At 35.7% G+C, this 11,916-nt stretch overlaps 3 protein-coding genes across 3 annotated transcripts in view; all 3 read right to left on the bottom strand.

Moving 5' to 3' along the window:
* Positions 1 to 207: 207 nt before the first annotated feature.
* LOC148945488 (uncharacterized) lies at positions 208 to 981 on the bottom strand. Its single transcript, XM_089099060.1, has one exon. The coding sequence runs from the start codon at positions 979 to 981 to the stop codon at positions 208 to 210; it is 774 nt and encodes a 257-aa protein (XP_088955186.1).
* Positions 982 to 1,360: 379 nt separating this feature from the next.
* LOC148945487 (uncharacterized) lies at positions 1,361 to 1,870 on the bottom strand. Its single transcript, XM_089099059.1, has one exon. It carries the CDS (start codon positions 1,868 to 1,870, stop codon positions 1,361 to 1,363), a length of 510 nt encoding a protein of 169 aa, XP_088955185.1.
* Positions 1,871 to 9,590: 7,720 nt separating this feature from the next.
* LOC148945486 (E3 ubiquitin-protein ligase NRDP1-like) overlaps positions 9,591 to 11,916 on the bottom strand; it is a 46,197-nt gene continuing 43,871 nt past the window's right edge. Inside the window, exon 4 of the mRNA XM_089099112.1 lies at positions 9,591 to 9,758. Within this exon, the coding sequence (XP_088955238.1) occupies positions 9,606 to 9,758 (153 nt within the window). The 3' untranslated portion in view covers positions 9,591 to 9,605. The remainder of the gene's footprint in view (positions 9,759 to 11,916) is intronic.

Here is an 11,916-nt window from a genome sequence, read left to right as displayed (position 1 = left end):
GACAGCGGAGCTGCTGCAGATTTCCATGAAGGAATCAGTTAATAGAATTATAAAATGGCTGAGGGTATATAAATTAAGGATTAACATGGCTATTTGACTTGACTTAATGCTCCTGCTGGTGGTCCAGCGCAGAGAGACACGTGATTCTTCGCCTCCATTCGGAACGGTCTTGTGCAAGCGTGACTGCTTCTTGTATATCAGTGCCGATCATTGAGAGGTACTGGGTGAGGCTATCCCTCCATCTGAACCGGGGCCTACCGCGGGGCGCTTCCAGCCATGCGCAGGGGGATCAAAATTGAAGAGAGTGCTGGCGGGTGTTTCTGCTGGCGTGCGGGCCAAATGACCCAACCACCGTAGGGTTCGTGTAGCGACCTGCCGAGAGTTAGGGGTCTGATCTGTTAGTGCCAGCAATTGGATGTTCGAGACGAATTCGTCCCATCTTATCCCTTCAATACGTCTCAAGAACTTTGTTTGGGCCACGTCTATGGCATCACGAGCTGAAGCAGTAGCCGGCCAGGTCTCAGCACCGTAGAGAAGGACTTGGGTTACGGTGGTGTTGTAGATCCGCATTTTTGTTTTTCGGCTGATGTTGGGCTTTGACCACACTGAACGGTATAGTCGTGCCATAATTGATGCGGCTTTTCCGATGCCCGACTGAACTTCAGTTTCGACTGAGCCGTTTTCCGTGATGACAGATGCAAGGTAGGTGAAAGACTTGACAACCTCGACGGTGTGCCCTGATACGTTGAATGCTGGTGATTTGGCGGTGTTACCTGCGGAGTCAACGATCATTATTTTTGTTTTCTGCCAGCTAATATGTAGTCCCACCTTCAGGGCTTCTTCCGACAGTGTGTTGAGGGCTTCTTCGAGTTCAGCTGCAGAAATGCATATCAGAGCAATATCATCAGCGAAGTCGCAATCGGCTAAAACTCCGTCGCCATACCTTAGTCCGAAGGGGAGCCGGTTCGTGGTTCGATCCATGACATAATCAATCACCGCGTTGAACAGTTTAGGAGCAGCAGCACAACCTTGCCGTACACCGGTATTTATTTCGAACAGTGAGCTTCGACGACCATTAACCAGGACGTCTTTTTGTACCAGTGTAGAGCGCCTTGAACAGGCGACAGCATTTGTCCGGGAGACCTGTTCGTTCTAGTATCAGCCAGAGAGACTCACGGTCGACCGAGTTGAAGGCTGCTTTAAATTCAACAAAGGCGAGGTATGCTGTACGCTGGAACTCACGAGCTTTCTCGATGACCTGGTGTACGGTGAAGATCTGCTCGGTCGTGGAACTGTTCGGCATGAAACCTGCTTGCTGAATCCGGCGGCACTTACGGATGAGCTGGGTACTTTTATCTACCTAAGCCATGGCAAATAATTGGCTGAAAATCAACAGGGGGGGGAGTCCTCTGTAGTTCGAGCAATCACCTTGACTACCTTTACACTTCAATAGGGGAAGGATTATCCTTTCCTTTGATTTTTGTGAAATCAGTTCTGTTGTCCAAATGAAGGAAAACAGCATGTGCAGCCATAGTAGCATCGGCGGTCCTGCGAATTTTAGCAGCTCTACGGTGATCCCGCATGTTCCTGGTGCGTTGTTGTTTTTCATCCTCCTCAGAGCATTCTGTATCTCTTCTACAGAGAAAGGCTCAGTCTCTATGAGATTTTCGCTTGTTGTTTGCTCAGCGGATGCGACTAGGTCGGGATCGACGTCAACTCTGTGGGCGTTCAGCAGCTTTGTGAAATGCTCCTTCCATCGATCAAGCTGCGCGGTTTCATCTTCGAGCATTACGCCGGAGGTGGATTTAACTGCTCCTATCTTGGGAGGTTTCTCCTCGCTGAGGTCTCTGACATGCTTTAAAAGCGACATGGTGTCACCTTTTCATGCTGCATCTTCTAGCTCATCAGCTTTTTTATCAACAAATTATTGCTTGTCTCGGTGGATAAGTTTGTTCGAGTATTTGGCTCTCTACTTTTTCTTCTATCCTAAAACCAATAAGCGTTCTACAAAATCATGCCATAAGAATTTTAGCCGGTATATCTCCACATATTTCTGTTCGAGAAATTTACCCAACTTTAAATATTTTGCCGACTGCAGGCCTTCGTGAGTTCTATGTATTGAGGTTTATTTTTGGACTGCAGCAGGATGTTCAGCCTCGTTGTTTTGATGATTTACTGTCCATTAGGTTTACTGTTCATTCTCATGATACAAGGGGTAGCGCGGACTTCTGTGTACCTAGAGGTATATCTTCCCGTTATGTTTTTCTGTTTTTTATAGAGGTACAGGGAAATGGAATAGTTTGAATAGTGATATTAAGACTATTGGTGACCCCAATATTTTTAGAAAAATCATTAAGGAACTGCTTTTTGCTTGATTGATTGAGTTTTGATTGATATATTGATTGTGGGGGTTTTGTTGATATGATGTTCCCAGAGGAAGTATAATATATGATATTATTTTGTATTTATTGTTTAGCGTGATGGTATTAGTGGTATTGGTGGCCAAGTGTTCTTTGGTTTAAGGATCTTGTTTTCTCTACCTCCCCCACGGACAAGCTTTGCTTTTTAGGGGAGGGAGTAATAGTTTTCTGTTGATATGTTTTTTTTAAAATAAATCTTTCTTTCTTCAAAAAAAAAAGCTTATGAAAAGGACTTCAAGTCATTAAGAATACTAAAGACTATCATTTAGTTACATCAACGTTGAACTCCCTAAATCCATTGTAATGTTAATTTTCCTATGCTATGAAAAGAGATCTAGCTCTCTGACCCGGCATGTCAGCAAAATAAATTTTTCCACAAGGGATCTTTGGAAAAGGATCTAAAATTTGGCCGTTTTGCTTTTTCTGATTTAATTCCCAGGAAATAGAAAAAAAAAATCTAAAGTGAAACTTGGTAGCTTTTTTTGAAAAAGGTCTGGAGAGTAAAAACTGAAAAAAAAATGAAAATACCATAAATAAAAAAAAAATTAAATTAATTGGTTCATTTGAACATTCTATTTTTTTAAATTTATTCCTCCACGATTGTTTTTACGTTTTCACAATTTAGACTCTTGTAGGAAATGTATAAAAGCAACGAAGTCGAAATCAACTTCAAACTGTATCTTTTTTTTAATTTAGTGTATTCCAAGCTATTCAGCTTTTTAATCCGAGTCGTTAATTTTATATCTATTTATGAAACAAATTAAATTTTTACTTTATTTCTTCTGTTCTACATAACCCCACTTTACACCCCTTTGGCTGGAAACATATCCGAGGCTAAGACGGGCCAGAAACATTTTTAATTTGAGTTTGACTGCTGAGAGAATCGCATAAAAATGACTAAGAGAAAAAAGATCAACAAAGGATGTCTTAATCTAAAACATGTGCGGTTATTACATAAATTATACGTAATTTATTGTTTGGATTAACAATTTGGTTTTGTATTTGATAAGTAGCGGTTTTAGGCCTCGTAATCATGGGGGAGGTACACCATAATAGCGTAAAAATACAGAATACATGTACTGCCCCCCTCCTATCAAGGCCTAAAACCGACAATAGATTTGATCAAAACAATAAGGTCAAACATTAAATAAAAATAAATAAATTAAAATTAAGTCAATAAAAAAAAAAAAAAAAAAAAAAAAAAAAAAAAAAAAAACTACATGATCCTGTACGAAAATGAGGTAAACTACTTGTCTATTATATAGAACACACTCGAGAAGTGAAGTTTGGTGACAATTAAATATAATGAAAATAGAATAGGCTAATTTATTAGCAAAATTGTGAAGGTCATTTGTGAATTATTAAATTGGGAGCTTAGGCATTGGCTGACCGTCTCAAAGACAAAGAGAATTTCATTATTAATGTGATTCTTCACCTAATTCATTTTAATTCACTATTAACGCGATTCTTGAGGACACTGGTTTGTTTGCTTTGACTAGGGATAGAATATAGTGTCTCAACATAGATGTTCAAGAATCATTTCAGATTGTTGGAAGGGCTACACAACTGAGCAGGAACAAACAGGTTTCACTCATTTGAAAGCGAACCACAAAAATAGTTTTGTCGACCCAGAAACCGGCACCTCTACCCAAAAAGTAAAGAGAATATGGGGTTCCGGAGAGACAAACTGCACCAAGGTACATCCTGCCATCATTTACATTCACTCAGTAGAGAACATGTGGCGGGCGGCAGCAAAGGCAGAAGGCCGAGTTCATTTTAACGCGATTCTTGAGGACATTTTAGAGTTCTGGGAGCATATTTCCAAGTTGTAGTTTTACCAATCTTGTTAATAAAGTGTTCTATATTCATCATTTTTTTTCATTAAATTAAATAGGTTTGGTTAGGTTAAAATAGGCTTGTTTAGATTATGCATTTGATATATGCTATGCTTTACCCCCCCCCCTCCCCCAAAGCGCAAATATATAGCCCAAATTTGTTTCTAAACCATTATATTTTCATCATAATTTTGTTTTACTTCATTATCATTCTATAGAATTTTTTTTGGTTGCATTAAAAGGCTTATAAAAGGACTTTAATTGTTGTTCAACTTATTAAGAATACTAAAGACTATCATTTATTTACATTAAGTTTACCACACTTGACTATAAATGGATATTGTACAGTAATTGCTTTGGGCTTTGTAATGCTAGACTAAAAAATTATTTTTTGGGCATTGTAAACTAAAAAATTAAAATTAGATAATGAAATAAAGTAAGTTATTGATATTTATTCATATGCAATTATACTACTGAAAATTTTTTTCATATACTATAGAAAACAAAATAATTATGAATGTTTATTGAAACTGATAGGAAAAACGCAAAACCTCTGCTCAAAGTTTTATTATTGATCCAGACACTAAAACGCACAGAAACCAACACACTTTAAAGTCAGTTTCTACAATTTAAAAATCAGAGGTAAGGACTTAACAGATAAATTTTCAATTACACACTTCAATCACTTAACAGATCATAAGAGAAGACCAAAAATCCAGGATTAATAATAAAATTGTCCAGGTCCATGTGAGAATTATCTGATGCCATTATAATAAACGCAAATAGGCCAAGACTTTTCTCAGGCCAGATTTCACCAACAGACCTACAACAATAATTATTTATTCGATCCTGGTTTGCTCTTCGAACTTCTTCGGAACGTAGGGCAGGAGACCATCGACTTTCGTTCGAGCTTTCAATTAGAGTCCCAACCATATCCAACGGACATCCAAAATCGGATAACAACTTTTTGGCTTCCTTTAAAAAGAAAAATTAGTTAACATAAAGAAAGAAGAGCGAGCAAAAATGGTGTTTTTAAAGGCAAATTGCAAATACTGAAAAAACACAACAAAGCGAATATTTCGAGGGGACAAAAACCTCTCTTCTTCATCGCGAAACGAAAAAATATAATCAATGCGAGTCTTTCCCAAGTGATTGTTAGCGCTTTGATTAATGTTACATAATTCGTTAACATTCAGTAAAATAAACATCCGACAAATCGTGCTATTTGCAAGAGAAAAACCAGTAAAGATTCTTAGAACACTATTTAATAAAAAAAAACTCGTTAAGCAGATCATGCTATTGCAAAATGCTCAGTCTAAAAAAACTGGAATAGAATAAATGCAGCCAAAGGAAACCGAGCGTCACCCGGCCTTTGGTACTTGGCACGCGGCTGGCTTAAGATTAATGAGAACCTCTTTTTCAGGTTTTCCCAAGTGATCGTTTGCGCTTTGATTATATTGTTGCATACTTCGTTAACATTCAGTAAAAAAACATCCAATAAATTGTGCTATTTGCAATTTCTTTATGCTTCCGTGGCACATGCTATTACAAATCTTAGTCGCATCTAATACTGCGACACAAATTACAACCATTAATTCCCCCTGTTGTGCGCAGAAACATTTACAACATTAATATATAGATAATTAATATATAGAAACATTACAGCCCTATATTTACTTATTTGCTGCTCATAAGGAATGATTTATCAAATATCAATGTCTAAGAGAACAAAAAGCTAGAACTAATCGTTTAAATTAAACAACGGTTTACATCCAATAAAAATTTAAATATTAACAGTCTCTCAATTCCTTAACAATTATGAGTGATGATGTTTTCATTTATGCTTTCTATTGAATTCTATTAATATATCCAACTTTCCTAGTTCTGCTCTCCGTCGGGGGTTAGTATTATATTAATATATCCAAAATGTGTCTATTTGCAACAATTTTTCTTTCAAGTTATCAAAAATTACAAATATTTCAGGAGAGTGCCACAGTTTTGTTGATGTTACCACATTATGCCATGAAAACAAATAGGTAGAGCTAATCGTTTAAATTAAAAAACGGTTTACATCCAATAAAAATTTAAATATTAACAGTCTCTCAATTGCTTAACAATTATGAGTGATGATGTTTTCATTTATGCTTTCTATTGAATTCTATTAATATATCCAACTTTCCTAGTTCTGCTCTCCGTCGGGGGTTAGTATTATATTAATATATAGCCGAAATTTGTCTATTTGCAACAATTTTTCTTCCAATTTATCAAAAATTACTAAGATTTTAGGAGACTGCCACAGTTTTATTGGTGTTACCACATTATGCCGTGAAAACAAATAGGCAGAACTAATCATTTAAATTCAACAACGGTTTACATCCAATAAAAATTTAAATATTAACAGTCTCTCAATTGCTTAACAATTAAGAGTGATGATCTTTTCATTTATGCTTTCTATTAAATTCTATTAAAATATCCAAATTTCCAGGTTCTCCTCTCCATGGGGGGTTAGTATTTTTTTGCAGCTCAAAGTGAATTAAATAAAACAGTTCCTAACAAATCTATACTTCAAAGCAAAGTTAAGCCTTCTTGAGCTATTTGGTCCAATTATTTTTTATTTTCACTTTCCTTGGCGAAAGAAAAGAAATTAGAATTGAAAATGAATGTTATCAATAACAAAAAAAAGAAAATAGGGGAACATATACAACTAGACCCCGGCGCCACGCCAATGAGGGAAGACCGCCGGGGCCAAAACAGCAGCGCTGGCATGCCGTCGGCACACCACTGGTAAGATGTCAACGGCGCACCACCAGTAAGATATTAGCGGCGCGATCAATGCTGACCGCAAACATTAATGTTTTCATCAGTCTTTCTCAAATCACAGCCTAAATTTACTGTCTCTACTCATTAACAGTATACTTTCATAGGATACTTCACCTAGCAGCTACTGGTAACAACCAAACTGTCATATTCTTGTAAGTCTCTCACTTCCCTTCACATTCCCTTTTGTATATTTTTAAAGCAGCCATATAATGTTTTATAAGATCCATCTCTGCTTTTAATTTAAAAAAATAATTAACTTTTTGGCATCCCTGCTTTCAATAAAAAATTAAAGATATTATCATTTAAATATAATAATTCCCTACCCCCCCTCTGGATACCACCTTGTTAGGATACCGTCTCTGCTTTAAATTAAAAAAATAATTTCCTTTTGGCATCCCTGCTTTAAAAAATAAATAAATTAGAGATATTATCATTTAAATATAATACCTCCTTAACACCTGGATACCACCTTGATAGAATACCGTCTCTACTTTAAGTATAAAAAAAAAAAAAAAAAAAAAAAAAAAAAAAAAAAAAAAAAAAAAAAAGCTTTTTGGCATCTCTGCTTTCAATAAAAAAATTTCAAGGTACCATCACTTAAATATAACAACGCCCTATGCCCCTCCCCCCTCTGGACGCCATCTTGATAAGGATATCGTCTCTGCTTTAAATACAAAAAACTTATCGGCATCCCTGCTTCCAAAAAATAGTCATCTAAATATGATAGCTCTCTACCCCCCCCCCGCCTCTGGATACCACCAAGATAGGATACCGTCTCAGCTTTAAATTAAAAAACTAATTAACTTTTTGACATCCCTGCTTTCAATAAAAAAATCGATATATTATCATTTAAATCTATTGCCTCCCCTCCCCTCTGGTTACCATCTTGATAGGATACCGTCTCAGCTTTACATAAAAAAATACTTAATAATTAACTAGGTATATGGTTGAAATAAACACACGAAATAACGTTAAACAGACTAGTGTTCCTTGAAAAAAAATTTGAGGGTGTGAGTAAAGGGGTACAATGATGACGACAACAAAAATGTCGAAATTGTACAGATGTACCTCAAATTATTGAAAAACTGTATCATAGTTTCGCCGTGGCATTCAATAAAATCCAAAGAATGCAATGAAAAGGGAGCACACACAAAAGCCAAATTAGGCCAGTAGCCTCTGGGAAATTCCAAAATACCCAAGACAATGAACAAGTCCCAGTGGGGGGCTCTGGGTCGATCAAAATATTTCAGTGGTTTCCCAGGGAATTTGATATCATTTTTTTCGACTCAACTTTAAATGGAAAAAAAAATATTTTTTTTTGGCGTCCCTGCTTTCAATTAAAAAAACAACAGCGGTATTATCATTTAAAAATGATAGCCCCCTATCCCCCTCCCCCCTATAGAGGATAATTTACACTTTTTATGAATCATATTTTTGGGGTAACTTCCGTTTCAATCTTCAATTCCTCAACCTTGCACGTAGCTTGCTCTATAGCTAAATTACGACTCAATAGAAGGTTCTTTTTTTGGGGTGGCGGGGGCGGGGAGGGTGGTAAAAGTTTTCCAGAAAGAAGATTGTATTTTCTTTAAACTATCAGACGTTCAAAAATTGTGTATTAAAAATTACGAAAATCTTATCTAAAAACAGCAGAAAAAAAAAAAAAAAAAAAACTGCAAACTTACGATTCAGTTTGCAGATTACACAATCAGTCGACTATCAATTTCAAAATCAAACTGAATCTGATTAATAGTGAATTCTTTCTACTCAACTTAAAAATAAAATTCTTGACTACAAATGATAAGCAATTGGGAAAGTGCATTTGAAATGATTTAATCTCATTTCATAAAGACGATATTTTTTTCAACATATGAAGAACTGTGTATATTGCAACTGCATCTGTCTGGCTTTTAAGCAAAGTAACAAAAAGACGAAAATTAACAAACAAGAGAGTGGTGAAGAATTATAGTATGCAAAGTATTATTTGGCAGGGAAAGTCACTGGTGATAAATCGCTAGGGGTGGCACCGTGATTGGGTGATTTTCGGGGATTCTGGAACCAAATTTTTTTTCGGGGGGACACATAAGATTTTCGGGGAAAAACCCGAAAATTCAGGGATAGTGCAAGCCCTGCTTGATTTATAATCAGGAAAATCGAAATACTAAATCACACGAGAAAGAAAAGCTCCGACTTTGCGGTTGACACAATAAAGAATTTCCACAAAATTAATTTAAAGTGAGCCGAAAATCGCCGCCGGCAGAAGTGGCGGCGGCGTGCCTGTGGCGTAGCGACATTTTGGCGGCGGTCAACCGGGCCTGGCGGCGCTTTGGTCGATCGGCCGGCGCGGCACCGGGGTCTATATACAAAATAAACAGGGGCCTTACAAAATAGTAGTCTTATGCCGGCAGCAAATTGCTCTTCAGAGCAATTTGAAGAAGATTATAATCTTCTAAATTGCGTTTATTGGCATGAATTACAATTCACATGTTTGAGTTTTGGATGTGGGATTTCTGAGGGAGAAATGATTAAGAATTTAGAACATGACTGACATTTCAAGGAATAAAATTACCTCTAACATAAACGCAAAAGGGTTTAACACAAGTTTATAACAAGAGCCCGGAGACAAGCAGTAAGTGTCATCAATATCAAGTTTTGTGAACCATCTGCTACCTGTATGTACTGTACCCTGGAAACATAAAAATATTCATTAGCTCCTTATTCAGTAATATTCGTTCACGAGTTTAAACAACTTATTTAATTATTTTTTTTTTTTTAAATGAGTGTATTTTAGCAGAATTATGCTAATTTTTGCTATAAAAATTTACTATAGAATATAAAATTTGCTATAAAATTAGCAAAATTAATCTTAACTTCAGCAAAATTATGTCTGGAATCATTTTTCATTTTTGTTCCATTACCCCATAGCAAAAAAAGATAATATGCTTTAATAAAATAATAAAATAAAATATAAAAAAAAAAATAATATACAAAAATAATAATAATAATAATAAAAAAAATAACTAAAATAAAATTTATAAATCTCGTGCGACAAAATCCTTATTTCTATCTTAACAATCTTACCTTCTATCTCACCTTAATTCCTACATACTTTATCAATTCTCTTAAAATACAATTAATCAAATAAAAATTATTTGGATATGCTGCTGTCATATGGAATAATTAATAATGTTAAAATTGTTAACACTTTTAACATATGTTAAAAGTTAATTAACATATGTCCTTGATATGAGCCTTTTCCCCATTTGTATGTATGTATGAATGTATGTATTTCCAAAAAAAGCCATCGGGCCATAGGAAAAAAGAGAACATAAACATAACAAAACCAACCAAAAACACAAATAAATTAAAAAGAAAAACATTTTTATACAAGGATCTTCACGAAAATATTTATAGAGATACGTCTTTCACGATGTATCAGCCTTTCATCAGCATACTTAGACAAATTCCTTAATGTCATTTTAACTCGTGATCCTGCAATCCCTTCTACCCACCTTCTATCTGCCAATACTAACGAAAAACACTCATTTCTCAAATCCGCCAATTCCCCCAAAACTGAAAAATATCCTCATCATCTTCCCCTCACATCGGACAAGGGACTGGGTTAACACTATTATATGAAGGTAATTATAGAAATAACAAGGGTACGTACAAAGAAAGTGATTATTTAGATGAAGTGTCAAGAAAGCCTGATGGTGATAGCCGAATCGTTAAACCCTCCCCCATGGGCATACGGAGGGGAGGGCAGGTTCCTCCCCCTAGAACTTCACATTTACACTAGATATGGCTGAAAAATCAGAGGTTGAAAAAGGTAGATGGCTAAAAAGCAGTTGATAAAAGGTAGATGGTTGAAAAAGCTGAAAATAAACAGCTGGAATGACAGAATAAAAGTTTAGCAATAAGCAATTATCCATAATATCTTGCAATTTTTTTTTAGCTTTTATCCAAGAAGATTAATGCTGAAGCTTAATTATTTTTGGTGATTACTTATTAATAAACATTTCATAGGCATGATAGAACTTGCTCACAATGTAAGGTTTTGTGAACAGCCAATATAACTTCAGCCTCCCCACCCTTCCGCACAGAATCGGCTGCCCCCCCCCGTGGACGTGAAGCTACTGACGCGCATGCCCTCCCCTATGAATAGGACCATGAAAGGACCTGTATCTTTTGAACTGTAAGCGTGATTCAAGTTTAATTCTCAGATCTATCTGGTTTACCTTTAATTTAATGCAAAATTAAGATAGGTATGGCTGCATATTAGTGTTAGCTCATAGAAATAAATTTTGGATGTATTTATGTATGGCAACCAAAACCAGACCTTAAATTTGGCAATAATTATTTTGAAAAAAAAACATCATTTTATCAATAATTGATAAATGAAATTTGGCAACGAATTTTGTTTTCAAACAGTTCGTGGTAACAAACTGTAAGTAAGGAGCAGCCCGGCTCAATAGTATCCGAAACTCTGAAAACGGAATTTTGATGCCAATAGATGTATCAAAAGAATCAGATTTTTATGCTGGTTTCAAATTTATAAAAATATATAAAAATATGTTTAGTCTTACCCACCAAAAGTTACGCGCCTGAGAAAATTTGCCCTTTTTTCGAAATAAAGGGGGAAACACCCCCTAAAAGTTACAGAACTTTAATGAAAATCACAAATTAAAAATTCTAGTTCTAGAATTTTAAAGTTCTAGTGCCCCTTTAAGTGGCTTAAAAAAATTGGAGCGCAACTTGGCCCCTTCTCACGTTTATTTTTTTCCATAAGTCACCCCATTAAAATTTTAAGATAGCCATTTTATTCAGCGTAGTGGAAAATCTAA

Source organism: Artemia sp. Qi Xiang Cuo, chromosome 13 (assembly GCF_049724085.1).
Source record: "Artemia sp. Qi Xiang Cuo chromosome 13, ASM4972408v1, whole genome shotgun sequence".
NCBI classification, from domain to species: Eukaryota; Metazoa; Arthropoda; class Branchiopoda; order Anostraca; family Artemiidae; genus Artemia; species Artemia sp. Qi Xiang Cuo.
This window is presented reverse-complemented; position numbering and strand designations above follow the sequence as displayed.